We start from the raw sequence: 27,052 nt of genomic DNA on the forward strand, positions 1-27,052 counted from the left end.
AATATTTTTCAAGCCTAGTATACTCCAAGTGATCCAAACTATCCTCATATCAGTCTCTTTTTTTTTTTTTTTTTTTTTTTTTTTATGAATCTAATATTTCAGATATCTTCTGTTTGAATATGTCACCAATATTAAAAGCCATTCACAACTCACAGCTGATCATGTTGACTTTAATCAATATAATTCTCTTGTGGACAATGTGGTCCATTGAGTTTGTTCTTCAGAATAACTTATTTTGTGTTCCAGAGAAGAAAGAAATTCATAACAACATGAGGGTAGATAACAGTATGTAAATTTTCATTTTTGGCTGCAAAACTATTCAGATACCATGACGTGCGTTTCTTTAGGTTTGTAAAGTGTATGGATGACCGTCCAAAGTGTTTGAGTCACACTCGTGATGTTCACGTTCATTCATCTCCCTCTGAAGACTCCTCAGCTTCTTCTAACCACTGAATGAACTTCAAGAGCTGTGGAGACACAAGATATAACAACTCCAAGTTAACACAGTCCTCTTTCTCACAGAGATTCCGGTCAATTCCCACAAAAGTTGTTCTGGTAACTCTTCTGGCATTGTGTTATTTTGATCATTCACAACTTTCCCATGATCTGAGCTTTCATTCACACATCATTGACAGTCCTATAAAGAGAATGAATTAATCCCAGTAATATTACTAGGGCCTGATACTGGGATTGTATTTTCTGGCATTCTGTCTCTGGCTTGCATACATACAGAGAGCCCTCTGGTAATTTGAAAGCAATTTTCAGAAATCAAAGTACAATGTGAAATAGGGCTGCACGATTAATCGCATGAGATTGTCATGCGTGTCTCATCAGTAAAGCCGGTTCTGTGATAAGCGGTAAATGTCCATCACCTGCTTTCAAATGGAGCGACACTTAATATACAGAGCCGTAGTTCGCGGACAAGCTACGCAATATCGCGTTCATAATCGCAGATGAATCGCCTTCGATTATAAACACGTTATTGCGTAGCTTGTCCGCGAACTAAATGGACATTTACCGCTAATCACAGAACCGGCTTTACTGATGAGACACGCATGACAATCTCATGCGATTAATCGTGCAGCCCTAATGTGAATGTGCAGTAGCTATAGGTTTCATTTTATAGCAAATAAACCTTAAAGAATCTCACCCCTTGATTACGGCGGAGTTGTTGGCTCTTGTCTGTGGTGACACCCTGAGAGAACCAACGCATGATGACATCCTCCTCCAAGATCTCCAGCTGGTACATACTCATCAGCACCTAAAGTGGACAGAGATTACATACAATCAGCCAGCAACAGACATGGAACTTGTGGTTGACTACAGAAAAAGAGGCAGCTCACTTTGACCATAGCTGCCCAATGGGTGTCAAGTTCAAGGAAAACCTCCTCCATGGAAGTCAGACAGTCCATTTGGTCTTGAGCCCTCTTCACGTAGTTCTTGAAGACTGGCGCCCACTTCTTTAACAACTGTGAGGAAAAAATACAAGGACCGTTTTCAGTATCTTCTGCTATATTCAAATATCAATGTACAGGAGAAGCATACGACTTAGAAATATACACATCCAGAGATTAAAGTTTTCCATTACTTAGACTGCAGAGAGGTCATGTATGAGATCAGTGCAGATCTAAACTGGAAATTAATAGGTGCTTGTGGCAAAAATGTCACCAAAATCAACAAAAGTGCCCCCCAAAAACTAATTCTCACTTTGTCTCCGTATGAAATGCCTTTTTTCCCCACACATAAATTTATTCTATTATTCAACATTAATAATCATTATTAAAACAAAGGGCAATAACCAACAATAATTATTGAAACATATCAGGTGTAACCAAGCATATCAGGCATATAGCTTCACTGCCAAAAAGCATAAAATAAATGACAAGTATTGCACTTTTTGTTCTTTGTTATTTTAAAGGGATAGTTCACCCAAAAACGAAAATTCTGTCATTAATTACTCAACCTCATGTCGTTCGAAACCTGAAAAGCTTTCGTTGATCTTTGGAACACAAATGAAGATCTTTTTGATGAAATCTGAGAGCTTTCTGTTCCTCCATAGACAGCTACACAATTGACACTTCAAAAAGTTCATAAAGAGATCGTAATTAAATTGAGTGGTTTAATCTAAATTTTCTGAAGCGACTGGATCACTTTATATGATGAACAGATTTAATTTATTTTTTTATTTAATTTATTATAAACATTGATAAGAGAACATAAGCAGAAGCTCAACTGAACCTGATTGAGAACAAACCTCTTGCGGAAGCTCAAATGTGCTGCGTAACACACGAGAATGAACCTCATTGGTTCTCGCACGTCAAGCAAGCATGCTTGTGCTTCCGTTTACCACAACTGATATGTTGATGAATGTTTATATGTGAATAAAAGCCTAATAGTTAAATGTATTACATAAAACGTTCCTGTCTCTTCAGAAAAGTGGGTCTAAACCCCTCAATTCATATGGATTCGTTTTACGATCTCTTTATGAATTTATTGAAGCATCACAAGTGTCAGTTGCGTTTCTAAGGTTTCATCAAAAGATTAATTTGTGTTCTGGCTTTGAAACGACATAAGGGTGAGTAATGACAGAATTTTGCTATGCATTACACCTCCACTATCGTTTTGCTTTGTATTTAAATAAAAAAAACATCTAATTCATTTGGATAACGGTTGCCGCCGCTCCATATTTACAGAGTTACGCACGATCGCTGAAAGTGAAAGTAAACAAGCGCGCATTCAAACGCGATTTCAATAGAGATTGCTAATGTGTCGTCATCATGACGTATTCCCGGTGTTGAACGCAAAGCATTTTGTGAATCCGCGGCACAAACATACACACGCATACACAAGGCGCCAGACTTCTTTGTATGGAGGGAAGAACAGTGTTCAAGATGCCGTCTACCTGCTGTAGTAACTTCAAGTCGCTGCAGCAGGCACAGGTCTTTTTTACAGATGGATGGGTCCAGGACCTGGAGATTGTAAAAGTGGGGCAGAAAACTGTCGTCCGTTCAAATGTATGCTAATGTTTTAAGCACCACACTCCTCACTCTCTCATCTATCTGCATGCAGTCAGAATTCAACAAACCAGCGTGTGTGTGAGAGATTTTGGTTGGGTGACAGTTGTAGGTTACAGTTTGACAAGTTTACATTTTGAAAAAAGCACAATGTTGTGTTTTATTGTGTGTACACAAATATAAGTAAACACTTTGCAGTTTGAAAGATGTCCTGTATGAACAAAATGACGGAGTATGTTTTTATGTTTCCACTGTTCGATCGCGCCCGCGCCTCTCTCTCTCTCTCTCTCTCTCTCACACACACACACACACACACGATGGTTTGTTGAATTCTGACTGCACGCAGATAGATGAGAGAGAGCGAGGAGTGTGTGCTAAAAACATTAGCATACCTTTGAACGGAAGACAGTTTTCTGCCCCACTTTTACAATCTCCAGGTTCTGGACCCATCCATCTGTAAACGTGGGCCTGTTGCAGCGACTTGAAGTTACTGAAAACTTCGTGTGTGTATGCACTAACACTTACTATCATGTAGTTGTGTGTAAATATACATTTGTGTGTAAAATATATATATATGGTGGCCATTTCCATAACACCAAAAAGGAGGACACTTTGCGGCATTTAGTGAGGCAAGAATAATTCCCATTGCATAATAATTCATATTGCATAGGACTCTGATGTACTCGCGACTACAATGTACTCGTAATACAATTTTGTCCATTATATCGATGGTATCATGATACAGTGATTCTGAAAAAGAATTTATTGCCGGACAATTTGATGTAGACCTATGTGTAACAGAAGAGGCAAAAAGTGTTTGTTCACAGTATTTGTATTTATTCAAGACATTGTGATGTCTGTTTCAAAAAAGTCTTGCAAAGTGCACAGTGCCTGAAATCATAAAATTTCTGGACTTCTGGAAATAACAGAAATACATATACAAAACGTGATGATATGACGTAGCCAGCCGGCTTGTTTACGTTTTTAACCAATGATATATCAGATATTTATTTGACACCGTTTTCAGACAATCGTTTGTTTGACCAGATCTTACGGCATTAAACGCTATGCTGCAGCGTCCTAATAAAGATTCTAGAGCGGGTTTTTTAGGCTGATTCCCAGCTAACACACGACGTAACAGTTACGTAATGTATTCGTACTTTTTGGTAATGTCATGACTTACTAACTGACAACGTAACTACGACGTCGCATGCCAGTAATTTCATTACCTTCAGATTACCATCTCACAACGTCGTCAGTACGTTCTCTTAACGTTATAAGATTACCCACAACGTTCCAGATACGTACTCTATTCGTAATATAATGGTCATTCCATGACTTACTGGCAACGTAGCAGCAACGTCATGTGCTCGTAATTTCATTACCATCATTTACACATTCTTTATATGTTATTATTACCAGAATTTGCAATATAAAACGTGTAATTAAATGTCAGACACAAGACTGAAATGTCCCCTTAAGAAAAAAAATGTTTCTTTTCACCAAATCAGAGTATGGATGACTGGTTTTTATATATAGTGACGTGACATACAGCGCGCGCCTCCACAAATGTAGTGCGCGCGTGCCCACAGTATGTTGATAAGAGTGTAAAGTTAATTTTTCTGAGAGAAGAATTTATTTTTCCGAGGTGACAACGAATAAATGGCTTTTATAAAAATGTATAAAGTTAACTTTGGAAAGACGCAAAACCTTTTTTTATTGTTATGTTTACGTTAGAGCAGGTGGCCGTTAGAGTTGCCATGGCAACCGGGAAAACATTCAAGCTGCTGGAGAGGACAGCGTCGACGTTTCTCCGTGTTTCTCGTCAGTTTTATAGCAATAAAGTTCAACAACTGCGTCACATTGGTTAAGTAACATTACCCACAGTCTACTTTAAGTACTTTTGTTAATATTTTTACCTTTGTGATTTCCTTGATCGTCTGAAATATATGTTATGCAAAATGTTACGTTAGCATAGCATATGTTTTTAATGATACTGAGAGCAAAACGTCTTGAATGCTTTTATTTTATGTTTCACTGTAGGCTATATGTTTTTATTTATAGTTTGAGTGTATTTCATTATTTTTATTTGGAGTTTTGTTCATGTTCTGTGTGTTTTTCAAAATAAATTAATTCATTTCGAGTCTGCATTCATCGTTCACAGCTGTTGGAATAGCCTTTACATTAGTTTGGGCAAATGAGGACATAAATTAGGTTAAACTACTGCATGTCCGCCCATAGAAAAATAAATAAATATAAGAATTACCAACTGATGACCAACACACAACTATTGATACACAACGTTGCCACGACGTCGCAGTTACTAACTGGCAACGTCACAAAGTTACGTTGTGGCGACGTATAGGCACCTTTCACTTTTCCGGTTGCCACGACGTAACTAGTTACGTCGCCACGACGAAAGTTTGGTCACCAAATTACGTTGCAGTTACGTAACAGTCACGTATTTTGGTTAGCTGGGTTCAGCGCAACTCCAAAAGGAGGACAAATGAGTGTTTATGAGGGGGCTTAAAATCTCTCTCTCTCTCTCTCTCTCATATATATATATATATATATATATATATATATATATATATATATATATATATGGGTGCTGGAAGTTGGGCAACAGTTTGACGGTTGACCAGTCGCGCTGCTCTTAAGGATCCAGTCCTTTGATTCCCTTAATTTTCTCGTCATATCTCGTCTTTGCATTAGGATTTAGTTTTAGGCGGTATGGTCCGACAATGTTTTCTTTAGCCCGCTGCATTTTGTAGGATTATATTCTGTTTATCACGCTAATTTTTAATTATTCTAGAACACTAGCCTGCAATACCAGCCCATGTAAACATACCCATAATTCTTTGCGTTCTGATGACGTTGCCACCCAGTTGGTCACGTCTTAGCGATCTCTATACTCCGCATTTTGAAAGCGGCTCCCTGATGAATACAGATATCTCTCAATATGAAAGCAATTTTAGGCTGGGCAGTTTAGTTGTAACCATCTCTTAGCTCTGTATCAAAGAAACATTTGGTCTTATTTGTACTTTGAATATTGAGAGAGTGCGATATGGCTGCACTTATTGTAAAGTGTTACCATAAAAACGAATAACAGTTTTCTCTTAATCTTATTAAGTACAAACAATAAGGTTTCATTTGTTAACTACTGTGAACTATCATGAACTAACAATGAAACAAAGATTAATAAATACTGTAGCAAATATATTGCTCATTGTTAGTTGATGTTGGTTAATACATTAATGTTAATAAATGAGACCTTATTGTAAAGTGTTAACATTTTTATTTATACTGTTTTATTTCTATTATCAGTTTGTGGAAAGGAGTTCAGTTAGGAGGTCAAAAGTTGTAGAAGCTCATAAATCATGTACAGTAAGAGAGAAGAGACTGAAATCATGCAGTAGAGAAGTCGGTCAGTGGAGTTAGTGGCAAAACCTTATTATTGTTGTCTTTTACTGCATATGATAATTCATACTCAGAAAGTAGAACTGAAATGACATAAGATGATTAGTTAAAACATTTCAAATACACCTGCAGAATAATTTTTTTCTAGTCATGTATTTCGCCATCTTGTCTCGTCTTGTGAACTCAATCTCTCGTCTGGTCTCGTCTTGTGAGATACCTGTCTCGTCACACCCCTACAAAACACATCTTGATAGCTCCGCCCCCAAACTCACAAATATGCTATGCAACACAGGCACCTCCCCTCTCATGAGTGAACGTGCTCCTTACTGCTAAGTGGCTACAAGTGTGTTGTGGCGCTCGGTCCAATCCACTTTCTACAGCGTTTCTCAGAAATCACTTACTGCACCTTTAAAGTGATGAGTGATGTGTTAAAAAAAAAAAAAAAAAAAAAAAGTTTTCAGTAAGAAGAATTTTTATTTAAAGGTGCTAAAGAGGATGTTTTGTTTTATACATTTTTGCAATATTACTTGAAACTGTCTTTACTAACTGATAAAAGACTATTTATCAGGTGCACTGAAAGTAATAATATTAATATACATCATCTGTGCACGACGTAGGGCCTTAAAAACATCAGCCAATCGTTTACACGATCATCGCATAAACGATTGGCCCTCTGGCTTGTCAATCACTGCCGTGACGTTCCTTGTGCGAGACGAGTGCGGCTGCGCACTCCAGTAACTTTCCACACTTCACAGGCGCCGCATGCAATGTTTTTGTCAGGAGACAGGAATAACAAGTGCAGATTATGAGTTACCTGCGGTGAGTCCAACATAATGAATCCACTAACACGACACAGCGAATGCCGGTGGTAAACACTCGTGTTCCAGTACTCGTGCACGAGTTTTGGTAGGCGTTCCTTTGATGAGCTGTGAAGGAGGGGGGCTGTTCTTACGCATGCGCTCATTTCAAAAACTCAGTTTTTGGATTCTCAGTCGACGAAAAAAATCCTCTCTATCACCTTTAATCCCTGTACATATCAGACATACTTACAGGGAGCAGGTGTGATGAATACTGAGCTGTGGTTATCTGTGCCCCTTGCTGGTGGAAAGGAAACTCAAGCACAACTCTCATCAAGATCTGCATTACTTCCTTCAAAGAAATGTTGTAGGCATACCTGAGAAGTAACAATGACATTTACCTGCATTTGAATGAAATTATATCTAAAATGAGTATGACCGTTTCAAGTTTTCTGAAGCGCTACATTAGTTTAGTGTGAGGAACAGATTAAAAAAGTCTCCATTTGCTGTAAGTCTTCCCCTCCACCCCATAGACTGTATATATATATATATATATATATATATATATATATTTAAAAAATAAAAATGTAATCGGCAAGTTTCTTGGAGCCAGAGTCTGTGCAGTAGTGAGGTGGAGCCGCGGCAATGTCCCGCCACACACTCCCACATTGAGCGCAAGCACAGCTGTCAATAATGAAATGACACCCCGTTTGTTCATAGCATTAAAAAACCTAACTAAAGCCAAACTTAAAAAAAGAAGAAAAAAAAAATATTACTTGAACATACATCTGTGTGATAAGAAGGTCCTAAAATACAGAAATCATCTTTAGGAAAAAAATATTTGAAGCATATTTTTTTAGTTTTGCTCGCTTCCCATCTGATTACATGGAAACTGGAGGGTTTATGTCCTATAGCAGGCTGCCACCAGGGGGCAATTGAAATACTTTGGCTTCACTTTTCAGAACATGTGCAGCACACTTGAGCCGCCCTAACTATCAAATTTAATTCTCCATTTTTCAAAATCGAATATTGCACTGACATATAGCCAAAGTCATGGTCATTAAAATCCATACAATCTTCCATATGAATTTTGGTCTGTTCCTCTCACAACGGCTTCAGAAAACCTGGAATCTTTTAGTTCACTTTTATATGGCCTACTTTTATAATACTTTCATACAGTTTTATTTTCTTTTTTTCTTTTGTAGCTTTATAGCTGAAGTCACTATTTTTGAACCTGCTGCAAAGCATCTCCTCTTGTGTGCCATGAAGAAAATAACAGCATATGGATTTATAACATGAGGACAGTAATTTATCTCAAAGTATTTAAACAACTGGATCTTTTTCATTTTAACTTACTTGAGTGAGTTAATCTCCAGGACCAGATTGTCACAACCTATGTTCTCATCCAATCCTCTCTGTAAAGTTCCATGAACCTCATTCTGAAACACTGAGGGCAAAAGAAAAATTGGTATAAAACTGGGAGTTCTGAGTGAACTTAGAAAGGTAAAATAGAGCTCTGAAAAATATGGATGTGACATTATATGGATTCAACAATGTGGATTTCATGTTTACAGTTCTCACCTTTGACATCATCCAATTCAGGTGATGCAGTATGGCTTCCAGGGTCATGTGATCCCTCACTGACCTCACTTTCACTGTCACTCTCTGGGTCAGGATTCAACACTAGGCCTGGAAACACAAAATCACCATTAATGTCAGTTTAATTCCCTTTTTTAAATGACAGCATTACTTCACCCAAAATAGAAAGCAGTCATTATTCATCCTTATGTTGTTCCTGACTCTCACCCCAAATGCCATCAGCAAGCTCATCTTCCTCTGTGTCATCAAGACTGTTGCTTTTCCATCTGTATCCTTTACCCTCTGAACCCACCTCTGCAGGGTTAAAAACTGACAAAACACAATGCTAAAGTGACACTTTGCTCATGTGACTCAAACATTGAACATTTTTATATATTTCTTTTTAATTTTTATGGCACAAACCTTTCTGTTTGATTTTGTCTTTATTGTAGCCAACATCACTGTCATCACTCAAGAACTCATCATCATCTTCATCATCCTCTTCATCTGGGTGGTGCATGGATAGAACTGTGCCTTCTTGAAGAGTAATATCTGGACCCACCACAACCTGCATATTAACATTTGGTTGGAAAACAAGGGAACAAGCTGATTGATTTGTACACACAAGATTTTTCAGCCTCTGTACGATGAACTAGGATCCAGTCAGGTGTAGAGAACAAATATGCATTTAAAAAATGTGGACACCTTCATGTCTTCAATATTTATATTTAAAATATATATAAAGTGTATATATTATATATATAATGCAACAAATTAGTGGTTTCTTACATTGTATGCAAGCACACACTGATCATTCAAAACAACTCCGTGTTTCACCTCCACACAATCACAGATAACTGACTGCTTCACCTTCACATTGTTGGCTATGTGGACTCTATTCCATATGTAAGCTCTTTCCAGAGTCACATTGTCTCCTAAGTAGACAGCAGTTAACAGGGTGTCAATTAAATAGATTTTATCATCATGACATGGCATTTTCAAAAATGGCAACATATAAACAATGATAACTGAACTGACTTTTGGCAAGCATGAATCAAAACTAATTCAGTTACTATAAAGACAGTACCGATGACACAGTTTGCTCCAATCACAGTATTTGATATGGTGCACTTTGCTCCAATCACTGTATTTCGGCCAATAAGCACATTTTCCTCCATCTGGCTGCCGTGACCCAGACTGACCCCTGGCTCACGGTACACATTATGTCGAGAGTGCGTACAGCTCTGGCCTTCTTGGTCTGCAAAGTTGGCCTCAGGTGTGATCGGATAGATCCAGCGTCTGATCATGTCGGAAGAGATTGTGTCGTACATCAGGAGGTTAGACACACGAGCCCCATATCCATCTTTAGTGACATGCATGTGGATCTGGTTTCCCAGGATCTATGGAAAAAGAAACCCTTTATTAGATCATATAAGTATTCATAAATAAGCAAGTCACTTGATTCTGTTTTTCATACCTCTTCATTGACTAGAATCCCACGGACAAAGTCATTTTTTGTCTGGTAGTCAAAGTTGTCTGTGAAAAGCTCAGCAACCTACATTAAACAATATTCATCAAGCAATATGTTCATAACTTACACAAAACAAACACAGCTGTAAAAAAAAGAAAAAAAAAGAAAAGCCACACTCACCTGTGGAGAACAGATGCTAATATGACAATCCAAAAGATCAAACCTAATTTCAAATTCGTCACTTCCACTATGGAAAATATTCTGTGTGAAAAGAAGGAACAACTATAATCACTGCAATTATTTTTATTTTAGTTTAGTTTTTATGATTTTTATGTGCTTTGTCGAGCTGACTGAGAATGTATTCATACATTATAGTATTACATGATGGACTGCCTGATTTTCATGACTGTTGAACATGACTGAGAATGAGATATTACAAGCTCAAAAGCAAAACAGGAGTAGTGCTACTATAAAACAGTAGTGTAGCTAGTCATATAGGCTTTATGTAGCCCCACCCCTTTTCAGCACTACACTCGTTGTGTTAGGTCTTCCGGTTTGTATTTCCACAACATGCCAACAACCATTAAGAACCCCTCAGCAACTATCTGACAACTCCCTAGAAACCAACCAGAACACTCTAGCAAAAGAGTAACAATGCCTTGGCAAACACCCATAACACCCATCGTGTTGGCGAGTTCTGCACATAGTTTCTTCATAGAATGTAAAAATCTATTTTGATATGATTTTGGGGTTAAATACAAGCTTCAAAGACTTCAGGAGATTCACCCACGGCACAAAGAGAGAAATATCTCACCATAGGGAACTGAAGTCTCTTTAATGCCTGTGCTTTCTGGTAATGAAGAATGCGCTTGCTTTTGCTGTCCATGGCTACTATGATGTCATCATCTTCACAGCGAGTCTTGTGGCCCGGCGAGGACTCTTTGAAGATCATGGTCATCACGGAGACATTCTTCTCCATTTTGCGCCGCTGTCTTTCAAGAAAGAAAAAAAAGGTTTAATGATATACAGTATGAATGCCAAACAATCCAGTTTACAGGCAGGGCTGACCATGTTTCCTGTGGAGAGATGACACTCACCTATGTTCCTGTAAAGCCTGAGAAACATCAATGTTGGACACCACGTCCCCATATACCAGCAGAAAGTCAGAGCGGACTAGAGTTTTTGCGTCCACGTCCCTTAATACATCTCCGAGGGAACGGTATAGATCAGAGGTGATGATGTGGACTGTATTGGGAGATGTGGGGCGGCACCATTTTGACTTTCTGTAAAATAAAACAGCAAATAGTGAGTCATCAGAATCACAGTCATTCTCTGATATCAACATAAAATGTCACAGTATCTCACTGTAAGTGTTCCTTTATTTTGCTGGACATCCAGCAACAGAAGACAAAGGTCTCTTGCACTCCAGTAGATGTCAGAAACTCTAGTGTGTAGTCAATCATGGAGACATTAGCCAGAGGCAGAAGGGCCTGATGGGAGAAAGCAAAAGAAAGAGAAAACAGTCTAGAAATGGTCTAGAAATCTGAATTAAACAGGCAACAAGTGATGCACTCTGATCCAAAAGTCATTTGGTGAAACTATGGTACTTTTATACATTCAACATTACCATATAACCATATTCACAACAGGCAAAAATAATTTACTATTCACTATTGACAATCGCATTCTATAATCAAACTCACACCCGTAAATTTTCAAGACTCACCGAGCAGTGTGAACGGAACCGGAATGGACAACCTAATTGCCTGCACATCACACAGAGCCGTTCTGTGCTGCACAAATGCATGTCTACCATGTGTTGCGGGTTTTTGTGTGTGGTTTCGGTAAGCGACAGAGATATGAGCCACTGATCTCCACTGAAGCTGCTACGGTCAGTGTTGTGTCCTACAATATGCGACTCAAATGCTCTGCTCTCCACCCAGCTATAAAAGCTGCTGTCGGTTAATGAAGATTTGACAGGTGAACTCGTTGCTTGATTGGACTCGTGTTAAAAGTGATAGAAAGAACTTTGCAGTTTTATGGATGTCGACACCTTTGATATTACGTTGGTCATTGTTGTTATGGTTACTGTTAAGAGAATACGGGCTTGACTCCCATTGCATGTTCATAAAGACAGTACTTGAGATGCTACTGTAAGTAGTTGTTTGAACTGGTCATTTCGAGACTCTCACCTGTAAGTAATGTAGCCATATAGTCAACCATGGTTTATACCGTGATACATCTTGTTGGGTAGTATATGGAAGATCAACGCACATAGAGCTCATCAAATTTGGTAAAGGAGGAGCTTATCAGCGCATAATTGATGTGTGAAAGCAAACCTCATTGGTTCTTGCAGATGCTCAAACCTGCTTGCATGACACACGAGAACAAACCTAATTGGATATATATTTGATGTGCTCTATGTAAGTGCATTGATCAATATGAATAAAAGCGTAAATTAAATCCATCACATAGAGTGATTGTGTCTCTTCAAAAGACTTCGATTAAAAAGCTTGATTTATATGGGTTACGTTTACAATTGATATACTTATTGAAACTCTCAATATTAATATTAAAAATATATTTAATTTGAATTCTTTAGATGAATGAAAGTCTTGTGGTTTGGAACGACATGAGGGTAAGGGATGATTTAATAGTTTTATGGATGAATTAACCCTTTAAATTTTCAAACAAAACAATTAGAAATATGTTTGTTAACATCTAGTACTCTCTATAAAATCTTGACTTCACAAATTTTCTCAAAAAAAAAAATAGAAGAAGAAATAATAACATGATGATAATTAAATGTTTAAAATGTGCTATAAAATTTAAAATAATTATTTTAAAGGCAAATATTTGGAATTGATGCCAGTAGATATGAATTTTATGACAATACTCAAAATATATTGATAATTTCTTTTTCAATAGAATGCATGCATATGCTTTATGTCTGTCATGTTATGAACAATAAAGATGACTTGAAGGTGAAACCCAAGTTTTGTCTATTTCACAATTTGTTTATTTATTATACGTGATGAAATATAAAAATGCAATTCTTTCTTTACAAAAAAAAAAAACCCTCATCCTACTGTTCTAATGCAAAGATGCATTAGATGTTCTCTATAGATCCAGCCTTCTTGCAAGCCACGATCGGTTGATTATGTATAATGCATGCTATTGGTCAAATTATTTTTCAGTCGTTACCTTCCACAAATATGAAAACAAAAACAAAACTGGGACATTTTATGCAACTTGGAAATCCTGGACAGGACGCGTCCTGGGAGAATGGTGCATATGGTCACCCTACCTACTATTATCATAGTACATGTCCACAAACATTGTTATTAACATGACAACATGCTCATTTACACAAGCTAACTGATATTTGTACATTATTTTTACAACATTATAGTGATCAGGTAGGAGGACTGTTAGTATGGATCCAGACAGAGCCAGAGGCACACGTGCTCACAGTGATGTTCACTTCACTCACCCGCGGCTGGTCTTTGGTGACGGGGAAGAACCTGCGGTTGAAGCTGTCGGCAATGAGAACAGCCTGTAATGGCTGCTCCTCTTCATCCTTATCCGATACTGCCTTTCTAGGACGACTCTGTTTCCCTGTTTTGCCTGCCATGTTTGCCAACTGGATCTGCAGTGTGTTAAGGAAACGCAATACAACGGCAATAAGCGTTGTATTTAGTGACCCGGAAGTTGTCTAGTAAGTCGGTATGTTTACAATATTAACTCTTCAGTTTTAACTCTTAACTGCGAAACACCAGTTTAATATCATAGTTACAGTTTTATAGTAAGTGTTATTATTCAGTTATAATATTATAAGTAATATTATACAAGTAATATTGTCCAGGCTGCGGCTGAAGAAAAACGTAAACGGCGTTGTCACATGAAAAACGTTACTTTTCTCAGCGCTGGTATAAAATGGACCAATCACAAGCTACGATTTTTATTTAAGAAATGAAGAGTTTCGTTGCAAAACGAGATAACTCCGTTTTTAACATTTTTGTCAAAACATGTTTATTATTATGTTATGTTATTATTTTGTTTTATGGTGCTACTTAGCTGTATTTTTTAAGTTATGAAGGTTTAAATCAAAACAAACCAACTGCAGTTGAATTGATATTAATTGGAATGCACAACCAAAAAACAAGATTTTTGAAAACTTAATTATCTCGTTTTGCAACGAAACTCTTCAAATACTTGCATTTATCAAGGATGCATTCAATTGAAAAAAAATACCGTAAAACATTTGAGAATAAATATGCAACACATTTATTTACAAAGTGTTTACGCATATAGACTACTATTTGTGATTTTCAGTGCTAAGGCTGTTGATGTTGAGGTTTCAGTAGGGGACAAAAATTCTGTCTGCCATATCCTGTTGCCCCAAAGGTTAAAGAGACTCATTAGTACCCTAATAGTAGAGTAGGATGGACTCTCTGAATCATGTTACATTTTGTGCTATGACAATTAAATCAGAAAATGTTTCTAATTTTTTCCACTTAATACATTGGTTGATGAATCGTTATCCTGCACATGCTAAGCAATCTTGACATTACAATTTTTAAAGGGGGCATCTTCCCCAATATTTGTATTTCTAATATATATTTAAACGTATTATTATATTAGTGCAATTACAGTTTTTTACAATCACTTTGCTACTATTTTCAGCACCTTGATGTCATTTTTCAAAACTCTAGACAAAAAACTCAAAACAGTTATTTATCACTTGTAACCCAGGCTGTCTAATTTTCAAAACATTGCATTGTGCATTCACATCTTTAAAGAAATCTTGCACTTGAACAATCATTGGTTCAAAACACAAATGTACTGTGAAATACCATTGAAACATAACTATAGATCACCCACACACAAGCAACCGATTGTTTCACTGTGTTATTGTTCTTACAATCATTAAATATTGTAGAACAAAATAGGTGATACATGTTTCATTATGGTACTACATGTACATCTCTGTAAAAGTACTGCAGTAGTAGAGAGACACAGTGGAATCACTGAATAGAGTTTGTAATATTTTGATGCAAAACACTACAGTAAAATCACAACATAGGTTTATTTGAATCAAAGCAAAAATAATTAGCTATGAAAAAGAAAAGAAAAGAGAGTACTGTAATCAACTCTTTACTATATACTCATTCCACAATGTGCACTCAATCATCAGTAACGAGTTGGCAAAATTGGACAAGCAATTACAAGGGCCTGCATCTATACAGTGCAGTACTGTCAATACTGTAAACAGTCTGAAAAGGTGCTAAAGTATTTAGGGCCATAGACACAGTGTCTGATGAAGCATTATGATAAAATATCATAGGCTACATCCATGGATATTGTAGTCAAATTGGTTCATGCTCCATGCTAATTGGTGACAATTAGGCTACGTTCACACGAAGCCGGAGCTTACCCTAAACCGATCTTTTTTTTTTTTCCTCGTCTCAAAAATATGCGTCCACACGAAACCACTGAAACGACTCAAAACGATGTAGTATACATGCCAGACCATTACGTGGCGCTGTAATTCTGCCGCAGAAATGCAATTAAAGCAGCGAAGAAGACTTGGAGCATGCGCATAAACCTTGCGCGCTGAATACAAACTTTAGCAAAGCTTAGAAATAACACTTTATTTTGGTTCAGTAGCTTCTGCAGCACGAACACAAGCATGTAGAGTCTGCTATTGCTGTTGTTGGTGCTGTTTTGTGTTAGCGCGTCTGACTAGGGTCGGCACGTGGGGTGATGACATCATCGTTTCAGAAAATAGCCTATACGGATTGCCCCGTCCACACGACAACGCCAAGCCGGCGTTTTCAAATTTTTCCACTCTAGGACCCGGTTTCAAAAAATACCGGTTTCACCTTTCGAAAACGCCGGATCCGTGTGGACGAAACGCCTATCCGATAAAGAATTTGTGCGGTTTCACTGAAACGCGTCTCCGTGTGGACGGGGCCTTAATCTTGTTATCCTGAAACTTTCATAATTTTTCCTGTAAACATGGAAGATTGTTTGTCTGTTTCCATACAACTATGCATTAAGAGTAATGCAACAGTTACTTATCATTTTGAGCAGATGTATGAATTGATAGTTAGATCATTGTAAGGAAATGAATTGAAACTCATTTGAAATGTAATGTGTGAATTGCCTTTTGAAATAGTAGTACTTTGATGTTACGTTGTGTCATATTGAACATGTGATTTTTGTTGAATGAACAAATGATCTAAGTTTCATGTGTATTGTATCCAAGCAATTGAGAAAAGGGTTAAAGTTTTGAAAAATGTGCATTTTGATCATTGGTTGTGAGTTTTGTGTCCGGAATTGTGAAAAGTGACATCAAGGTTCTGAAAATAGTAGCAAAGTGATTGTAAAAAACTGTATTATGTCAGTGATGAGTGTAGTCATGAAAATGAACCAAATCACAGCTATTTTTTGAATAATGCAGAGCAAATAAACGTGAATACATTGACATAAGAAAAAGTAACACTAAGCACTTTAACTGATAAATGCTCTATTCACAAAGGGATAGGAGCTCTATTCACAGACAATGGAGTATCCAAATGAGAAGATAATGGGAAGCAACAATTTTCTTGGAATCAAAAGAATCACAGGAAAAACAAGCAAATTGTTGAAGAAACAGGTAAGCAATCCAAAAAACATTAAATAGGGTCTGTAGTACCAATTTAAGGCCAGAAACCAATGGAGGGTCTGTAGAGAATATGGGTGCTTCTCAAACGGAAGGCTGCATCCTAATGATGTTGTGTCCTTCCTTGTCCAGTCCTTTGTAGGCTAGAGTCCTCCCCGGCTTGTAAAGATTATTTGATTATTTCAACTGGTGTTATGCCGAATTCCGACCCCTGCTAGATTATTTTAATGTCTAATTTGTTACCTACTTGGATAGTTTTTTTTAATGCTTAGCTAACTAGCAGAAGACACTATGTCTTAATGTTTAAACCATGTTTAAGTCACCCTTGGTTCTGCTGCACAGTACTGTATGTTGGACTGCTACACACAAGGCTATGAATCTGACATCTGTACATACTTTTTGGGCTAATATTGCCCACATGCCCTTGTGCTGAGCTCTGTTTTTTGGCCACTGTCCAGCAAATAAAGACCCCTGTGGTGAAAATCAAGTTAATGTCTATAGTGTTTTAAATATGCTTTAAGACAAACCATGTGCAAATTCATGTCAGCACCATTGCTGAGTATTTTATGTTTGAAACCGCAGTAAACCAAAAACCCACGGTTTGAAAACATCCCAGCAAACACAAAACGTTTTTACAACTTTTCACAACGTTGTATTTTGGTTGCAATTAGGTAATGTTGTAGTACAACGTTTTAAAAACGTTTTAAAAACGTTTTTTAAAATAAAAAAATAATGTAACCAAAATAAAACGTTTTAAAAACGTTGTGAAAATACCAAGCTGGTATGTTTTCTTTAAGTAGTCAAAAAAACGTTAATATCACGTTTGTCTACTACGAAAACGAAACTATACCAAATTGCAACTTTTGGGAGACGTTTTATTCAGGTGTTAAAATAACGTAATCTGCACGTTGGAATACGACGTTTAAAAAACGTCATGACAGTACCAAAATACAACCATGTCAAAACAAAGACTATGCTAGGGCCAAAACACATACATTCTGTTTTTTTATTATTATTTGTTGTGCAATAGCCTATAGCCTACTTTTATTTGTACACCACGTTGATCATTTCTGGTATATAAAACATATGTTTTCTTTAGTCAAAAAGAAAAAAAGAAAAGAAAAAGAAAACTTAAGTATTCTAAAGCTATATTATATTATATTATATTATATTAACCCCCCCCCCCCCCCCCATATTCAAATCCATCAGTTACAATCCCCCCCCCAATATTTCAACATGAAAATCACAGTAGATCTATACTAAAATATGTATAATTCATTTATTTTGTAACAATAATTTTGTTTATAATCGAATATGTGTTTGTCATAATAAATTAGTAAAAAAAATACCCCCCCTCCATTGAACCGATTGGTAACGCCCAACCAATGCGCATCGCATTTTCACCAAAACAACGCCAGTGGCGCTCTACTGTTTGAATGAATGAGAGCGGGTAGCACCAAAAAAGAAGAGAACCGCTGCCCAGCCGACTATATTAAACTTCTGTTCAAAGAGGGACGTTAAAAAGAATAAAGCATGTACTGAGAAGGAGGTATGAAAACATTGTAATAGTTAAGTACACTCCACATATATTTTAGCTAGCTAATCCATTGCAATTTAGCCATAACTATCAGTGTAACTGTAACCAATTACTAAAACAGCCATCTATTTTGTTACTTCATTTTTCAATAGCGTCTTATCAGTGACAAAAGTATTCAAATCGGTGTTTGTTTTCTTCCTTAATTAATCTGATTTTTGAATGAATTGGCTGAATGAACGATTTAAGTAGCTCACTCATTAAAACGTCGAATCGCTGCCACCTACTGGCGGTTTCAATATATAACATTATTTATTTTTAGAATCACTCCGTTATGTTAGAATTTGATGAATAGTTATATTCCATAAAGTTATGATAGATAGATAGATAGATAGATAGATAGATAGATAGATAGATAGATAGATAGATAGATAGATAGATAGATAGAGAAGAAATAAATTATCCAATAACGCTACACATAAAACAGATTTTTTTTTTTAATTAAAAAAAACACAAAAAAACAGGCAGCATACCAACGCTCAACCCCCTCAATGTTGAAACCAAATCTACGCCCTTGACTCCATCAGTAGTCTATTGTTTTAACGCTGTAATGTAAACGATAGCTGCTTAACTTTTGACATGTTTAATTGGCGTGCGCATTTAACATTTCGAGTCCCGTGAGCAATCGGATTGGAGTCACCATGGAAACGGGGCGGCAACCAGGCGGCAACTCAACCAACTGACAAGTGTCAAGCAAGAGCACGACCGTCTGTCACTGTTATTTTCACTGCTTTCAGGTAAGTTTAGTGCCTAAAATTACACAAATAATACATACAACTGTTCTTGACACGTTCATACATGTAATTGACAAGCTTCTGTTGAATATTTTCTTCATAGAAAAGGTTTGTTGTCTTTGGAAAAAGATCGTTAGAATCTCAACCGTTAGGCTAACTTTAAGAGGTAGACTAACTTGACATAAACTCTTATTTATGAAAGTTTGGGCTTTTAATCACATTTTATGTGTAGATTAGAGGTTTTGATAGTTTTGTAAATGATTTTCTGGCAATTTGTCAATGGATGATTAGAAAATATAACTTAAAAGTATGCGGTGTACTGTTAATCGGTGACGTCACTTATATGGAGCGTGAAAATGGGGTGAAACTAACGTTATTTCAAACATGTTTTGATATTTCATGGTAAATAAATATTGATTAAAATTGCACTGTGATTTCAGGAGCGTCAGATATATGAATAATTTATATTTATTGCGTCCAAACATAATTAAGTGACATTGTATGAGGAATACTAAATAAGTAAAGCTACAAATGTAAATGCTGGCATCTTAAGACTTTTTTTTACACACACACACACACACACACACACACACACACACACACACACACACAGACAAACACACATAGCCTATATATAAATATATATGTATATATATATATACACATATATGTATATATATATACACATATATATACACACATATATATGTTCTGTATATTATTCTTTCTCATTTCTGCATTTCACCTCTATTCTATTTTTTTTTTTTTTTTTTAATAAACCTGACATTGAATACTACATTTTGTTGGCCCTGTGACAACTTGTTTATGTTCCTAGATTCTTCCATGTTAAAGTTTGATCAAAAGTTTATCAAGTATTCAAAACATTCATCAAATATTTTTTGAGTCCTCTATGGCCATCTTGTTTAACTCTGCATTGAGGACACTTGGTATAGAGTTAGCAACCTACAGTAAGGTCCAACATAATTCAAAATGAGACAGATGATAATAAAAAAGTACTGAGCATTGTGAATGTAAGAGCCTCACATTATATTAATAACAATCATTGTTGGTGTGTGAATTGCATTTCAGGGCAGTTTGTGAAGACGAGATGCTGTGACAACCTGGACAGAAGTCAGTTCCAGATCCACCTTCAACACCAGACTTCTCATATGGATTGCTGTATACTAGCATATTATTATTCGCTTCAGAATTGGGTGCATGCAGACAAATGTTTATAACATTCTTTCTTTCTGGTGTTGTGTCGAATTCTGTGACCTACCAAATCATATGACTATAGGCACTGCATTGACCTAATCTGACTAAACCTAACCCTAATCCTACCCTTTTGATAATTAACCATGGTTTTACTATAGTAAAATCTTGTTGTTGTTTTTTTGTTGTTGTTGTTTTTTTTGACGTATTGAGTACCATGTGTATACTCACACAAATACCATAGTTAAAACTGTTTTTCTAGCAGAACCATGGTTCATTTGTGGTAACCATGGAATTACTACAATGACTATATTTTTTGCTTTTAATCATGGTAAAACCATGATAAATTTCCATAACCTACACCTTATAACCTACTAGGGTCACATAATTTAGTGGGTTACAGAATTCGGCATTATAACTGTTTGGATCAGCAATTAAAGGGTTAGTTCAACCAAAAATGAAAATAATATCATTAATTACTAACCCTTGTGTCAGTCTACACCCGTTAGACCTTCGTTGATCTTCGGAACACAAATTAAGATATTTTTGCTGAAATCTGATGGCTCAGTGAGGCCTCCATTGCCAGCAAGTTAAAGGATTAGTTCACTTTTTGAATGACAATGTCCTGATAATTTACTCACCCCATGTCATCCAAGATGTTCATGTCTTTCTTTCTTTGGTCAAAAAGAAATGAAGGTTTTTGATGAAAACATTCCAGGATTATTCTCCTATGGACTTCAGTGGACTCCAGACGATTGAAGGTCAAAATTACAGTTTCAGTGCAACTTAAAAGGCTTTCAGTGATACCAGACAAGGAATAAGGGTCTTATCAAGCAAAACGATCAGCCGTTTTTTTAAGTGCTTTCATTGCGAGTGCTTTCATGTTCCGTATTCTTCTAATGCTGTATATCCAATGCCTTACCTATTCTACGTACGGAAAAAAAAAGAACTGGTGCCGGGTTCGTTCCGTAAGTTGAATAGGGAAGGCGTAGGACATACAGCGTAAGCTTTTTGAAGCATACACAACACAGGAGCACTCGCAAGGCGATCATTTGTGTTTATAAATCATATACAGTTTTTTTTTTTTTTTTTTTTCGAAAATGACTGATCGTTTCACTAGATAAGATTCTTATTCCTTGTCTGGTATCATTTAAAGCCCTTTTAAGCTGCACTGAAACTGTAATTTTTAATTTCAAACATCTGGGATCCATTGAAGACCACTATAAGGAGAATAATCCTGGAATGTTTTCATCAAAAACCTTCATTTCTTTTTCGACTGAAGAAAGAAAGACATGAACATCTTGGATGACATGGGGTGACTAAATTATCAGGACATTGTCATTCAGAAAGTGAACTAATCCTTTAATTTACACTTTCAGTGCCCAGAGAGTTACTAAAACGTTTAAAACAGTACAGCGGGCCTACTAATATTAGTATTGGGTCTTAATATTGTAGAACAGCACAAGGGTGAGTAATAATATTGACATAATTTTCATTTTTGGGTTTACTATGTCATTAAGACAGCTCCTAGCTGCCACCTACTGGCATAACAATGTAACCTGCAATGAAAGCGCTGAAAAATCGAGAAATCGCTAACATAGTTTCTCAAAATCAGGTATTTATTGAACAATAAACTTCTTATTTAATATATATTATTTAAGTTCCGATGCCTATATATTTGTAATTTGTGTTGAAAAAAAATCCTTAAAATATAAGCATTAGTTTTACTGCAAACAAGTGATTAAAATATAATTATTATAATCGCAATAAAATAATTTGTATCTATTTAAAATGAAATACTTTACAATTTACAAATTAAATGTTTTTTTTCTTCTGTAAAAACATCTGTCCTCTGAAATTTCTTGGAATTTGTTAATGACCCCATATTTAAATTCGCCAGTAATGGCATAATTTTCATGTGTTTTATTTATTTACATATTTACCTTTTTTTTCCATATCATGTTACTTTTTTTACATTTTGTGAATAAATATGAGTGACAAAATTTGTGTGTAGTATAAATTATTAGGCCTACATATATGTTAATGTAGGCTTATACAATGGACAACAACCAGAGGTCTGCTCTACAGGTAAGGTAGTGCAATGTAAAAAAGTTCTGTTGAATATTCAGATTTACAGAAATGTTGTAAACTGACATAATAGCTTATGATGAATTATAAAGAAATATAAAATACACCACTTAATGTATTTATCTTACTATACATTTATGTTTTATATATTTGTTTTATATGGTTTTAGTCATTTTATCTGGAAAGATAACACTAAAAAAAACATTTTGATGGCAGCATATGAAGTACTAGTTTGGACGTGTCAAGTACGTTTTTAAAACGTTGCAAGGAGACATTCAGACGTGATAAAAACGTTATAAAGACTTTTCTGCAATGTTGTGAAAAAAACGTATTTATAACGTAAAAAAAACCCGACATCTGTCGTATTAAATACGTCCGATTAAAACGTTATCACGACCTTTTCACAACGTGAAAAAAACGTTTTTACAACGTTATTGTGTTTGCTGGGATGGTAGTTGTACCTTGTAGTTGTAACCTGTCAACAACCCAGCTAACACAGTTACGTTGTGACGACGTAACTGGACCGGACCATATTCGTTGTAGCGACGTACCAAATAACGTTCTAGGGACGTAACTTTGTGATTCCCATATATGAGGGGCGGTCCGTGCCATTGATTACCAACCAAAGGAAACAGTCGTGTACTTTTTACGTGTGAGAAGAAGCACGTCGCAACCATAGACTGTAAAAAAAGATGGACGACGCGACGTCGCTTCCTTCCATTGTAATGAACTGAAGCCAAAATGGCCGACCGAATGGGCGCTGACATGTTACGCAATACGTCAAAAAAAAAAAAGTTTGGAGCCTGGGCATGCACAGAAGGAACCGTCAGTGGAGCCGGAGGCGGAGTCGCGATATCAAACTTCCGCCCAGACGACTGCGTCATCATTCATGTATTTTAAATAGACTATAAAAATTATATACAATTTAAAATTCTACCTATAAAATAATAGGCTATTCTATTTCTAGAGCAATAATACTTTTAAAACAGCAAATTCAGTAGATAAAATCAATATAATATGCCACTAGAAACAACTCTAAATCGTCAGAAACGGTCCTGCCATTTTAAATCAAGTTCAACTAATGTTACAGGAGATCGATTGCTGTAATTAGAGTAAGCTATCATTAGTTTTGTCCTGCTAATTATTATTTTATACCCATAAAAATAATAAGTAACTGCCAGATAACGATCACCTGCTTTTTCCCGACATTGTTAACATTAGGTGTGTTATCTTAACTAATAACATTTATTAATTAGCTTATAACACCCATATTTAATGTTACAGAAAAAGGTTCAGTCCCAGCAAACACAATAACGTTGTAAAAACGTTTTTTTCACGTTGTGAAAAGGTCGTGATAACGTTTTAATCGGACGTATTTAATACGACAGATGTCGGGTTTTTTTTACGTTATAAATACGTTTTTTTCACAACATTGCAGAAAAGTCTTTATAACGTTTTTATCACGTCTGAATGTCTCCTTGCAACGTTTTAAAAACGTACTTGACACGTCCAAACTAGTACTTCATATGCTGCCATCAAAATGTTTTTTTTTAGTGTTATCTTTCCAGATAAAATGACTAAAACCATATAAAACAAATATATAAAACATAAATGTATAGTAAGATAAATACATTAAGTGGTGTATTTTATATTTCTTTATAATTCATCATAAGCTATTATGTCAGTTTACAACATTTCTGTAAATCTGAATATTCAACAGAACTTTTTTTACATTGCACTACCTTACCTGTAGAGCAGACCTCTGGTTGTTGTCCATTGTATAAGCCTACATTAACATATATGTAGGCCTAATAATTTATACTACACACAGATTTTGTCACTCATATTTATTCACAAAATGTAAAAAAAGTAACATGATATGGAAAAAAAGGTAAATATGTAAATAAATAAAACACATGAAAATTATGCCATTACTGGCGAATTTAAATATGGGGTCATTAACAAATTCCAAGAAATTTCAGAGGACAGATGTTTTTACAGAAGAAAAAAACATTTAATTTGTAAATTGTAAAGTATTTCATTTTAAATAGATACAAATTATTTTATTGCGATTATAATAATTATATTTTAATCACTTGTTTGCAGTAAAACTAATGCTTATATTTTAAGGATTTTTTTCAACACAAATTACAAATATATAGGCATCGGAACTTAAATAATATATATTAAATAAGAAGTTTATTGTTCAATAAATACCTGATTTTGAGAAACTATGTTAGCGATTTCTCGATTTTTCAGCGCTTTCATTGCAGGTTACATTGTTATGCCAGTAGGTGGCAGCTAGGAGCTGTCTTAATGACATAGTAAACCCAAAAATGAAAATTATGTCAATATTATTACTCACCCTTGTGCTGTTCTACAATATTAAGACCCAATACTAATATTAGTAGGCCCGCTGTACTGTTTTAAACGTTTTAGTAACTCTCTGGGCACTGAAAGTGTAAATTAAAGGATTAGTTCACTTTCTGAATGACAATGTCCTGATAATTTAGTCACCCCATGTCATCCAAGATGTTCATGTCTTTCTTTCTTCAGTCGAAAAGAAATGAAGGTTTTTGATGAAAACATTCCAGGATTATTCTCCTTATAGTGGTCTTCAATGGATCCCAGATGGTTGAAAGTCAAAATTACAGTTTCAGTGCAGCTTAAAAGGGCTTTAAATGATACCAGACAAGGAATAAGAATCTTATCTAGTGAAACGATCAGTCATTTTCGAAAAAAAAAAAAAAAAACTGTATATGATTTATAAACACAAATGATCGCCTTGCGAGTGCTCCTGTGTTGTGTATGCTTCAAAAGCTTACGCTGTATGTCCTACGCCTTCCCTATTCAACTTACGGAACGAACCCGGCACCAGTTCAGTTTTTTTCCGTACGTAGAATAGGGAAGGCATTGGATATACAGCATTAGAAGAATACGGAACATGAAAGCACTCGCAATGAAAGCACTTAAAAAACGGCTGATCGTTTTGCTTGATAAGACCCTTATTCCTTGTCTGGTATCACTGAAAGCCTTTTAAGTTGCACTGAAACTGTAATTTTGACCTTCAATCGTCTGGAGTCCACTGAAGTCCATAGGAGAATAATCCTGGAATGTTTTCATCAAAAACCTTCATTTCTTTTTGACCAAAGAAAGAAAGACATGAACATCTTGGATGACATGGGGTGAGTAAATTATCAGGACATTGTCATTCAAAAAGTGAACTAATCCTTTAACTTGCTGGCAATGGAGGCCTCACTGAGCCATCAGATTTCAGCAAAAATATCTTAATTTGTGTTCCGAAGATCAACGAAGGTCTAACGGGTGTAGACTGACACAAGGGTTAGTAATTAATGATATTATTTTCATTTTTGGTTGAACTAACCCTTTAATTGCTGATCCAAACAGTTATAATGCCGAATTCTGTAACCCACTAAATTATGTGACCCTAGTAGGTTATAAGGTGTAGGTTATGGAAATTTATCATGGTTTTACCATGATTAAAAGCAAAAAATATAGTCATTGTAGTAATTCCATGGTTACCACAAATGAACCATGGTTCTGCTAGAAAAACAGTTTTAACTATGGTATTTGTGTGATTATACAAATGGTAATCAATACGTCAAAAAAACAACAACAACAAAAAAAACAACAACAACAAGATTTTACTATAGTAAAACCATGGTTAATTATCAAAAGGGTAGGATTAGGGTTAGGTTTAGTCAGATTAGGTCAATGCAGTGCCTATAGTCATATGATTTGGTAGGTCACAGAATTCGACACAACACCAGAAAGAAAGAATGTTATAAACATTTGTCTGCATGCACCCAATTCTGAAGCGAATAATAATATGCTAGTATACAGCAATCCATATGAGAAGTCTGGTGTTGAAGGTGGATCTGGAACTGACTTCTGTCCAGGTTGTCACAGCATCTCGTCTTCACAAACTGCCCTGAAATGCAATTCACACACCAACAATGATTGTTATTAATATAATGTGAGGCTCTTACATTCACAATGCTCAGTACTTTTTTTATTATCATCTGTCTCATTTTGAATTATGTTGGACCTTACTGTAGGTTGCTAACTCTATACCAAGTGTCCTCAATGCAGAGTTAAACAAGATGGCCATAGAGGACTCAAAAAATATTTGATGAATTTTTTGAATACTTGATAAACTTTTGATCAAACTTTAACATGGAAGAATCTAGGAACATAAACAAGTTGTCACAGGGCCAACAAAATGTAGTATTCAATGTCAGGTTTATTAAAAAAAAAAAAAAAATAGAATAGAGGTGAAATGCAGAAATGAGAAAGAATAATATACAGAACATATATATGTGTGTATATATATGTGTATATATATATACATATATGTGTATATATATATATACATATATATTTATATATAGGCTATGTGTGTTTGTCTGTGTGTGTGTGTGTGTGTGTGTGTGTGTGTGTGTGTGTGTGTGTGTGT

The 27,052-nt window shown here is 35.8% G+C and overlaps 1 protein-coding gene and 1 long non-coding RNA gene across 2 annotated transcripts in view; one reads left to right on the plus strand and one right to left on the minus strand.

Moving 5' to 3' along the window:
* Positions 1-14,004, minus strand: eif2b5 (eukaryotic translation initiation factor 2B, subunit 5 epsilon). The gene is made up of 16 exons (XM_067363427.1): positions 13,774-14,004; positions 11,646-11,770; positions 11,378-11,563; positions 11,095-11,272; positions 10,461-10,541; positions 10,287-10,364; positions 9,897-10,209; positions 9,599-9,744; positions 9,233-9,377; positions 9,038-9,139; positions 8,813-8,920; positions 8,588-8,678; positions 7,485-7,608; positions 1,344-1,469; positions 1,151-1,261; positions 1-467 (listed from the first exon to the last, which is right to left on the minus strand). Exons 1-16 carry the CDS (start codon positions 13,912-13,914, stop codon positions 408-410), a joined length of 2,115 nt encoding a protein of 704 aa, XP_067219528.1. The 5' UTR covers positions 13,915-14,004; the 3' UTR covers positions 1-407.
* The window catches only part of LOC137003319 (uncharacterized), an 18,977-nt gene continuing 5,797 nt past the window's right edge, over positions 13,873-27,052 (plus strand). The window contains exons 1-2 of the long non-coding RNA XR_010891956.1: positions 13,873-14,006; positions 16,825-16,941. This is a non-coding gene — a long non-coding RNA (uncharacterized lncRNA). The remainder of the gene's footprint in view (positions 14,007-16,824; positions 16,942-27,052) is intronic.

This window comes from Chanodichthys erythropterus, chromosome 16, assembly GCF_024489055.1.
Source record: "Chanodichthys erythropterus isolate Z2021 chromosome 16, ASM2448905v1, whole genome shotgun sequence".
Classification (NCBI taxonomy): Eukaryota; Metazoa; Chordata; class Actinopteri; order Cypriniformes; family Xenocyprididae; genus Chanodichthys; species Chanodichthys erythropterus.

Coding starts and splice junctions, on each gene's coding strand:
- eif2b5 (XM_067363427.1), bottom strand. CDS start 13,914: ATGGCAGGCAAAACAGGGAAACAGAGTCGTCCTAGAAAGGCAGTATCG. Junction 9,745..9,896: donor TGGAGCAAACTGTGTCATCG/GTACTGTCTTTA, acceptor CTGTCTACTTAG/GAGACAATGTGACTCTGGAA. Junction 7,609..8,587: donor CTGGAGATTAACTCACTCAA/GTAAGTTAAAAT, acceptor GTTACTTCTCAG/GTATGCCTACAACATTTCTT.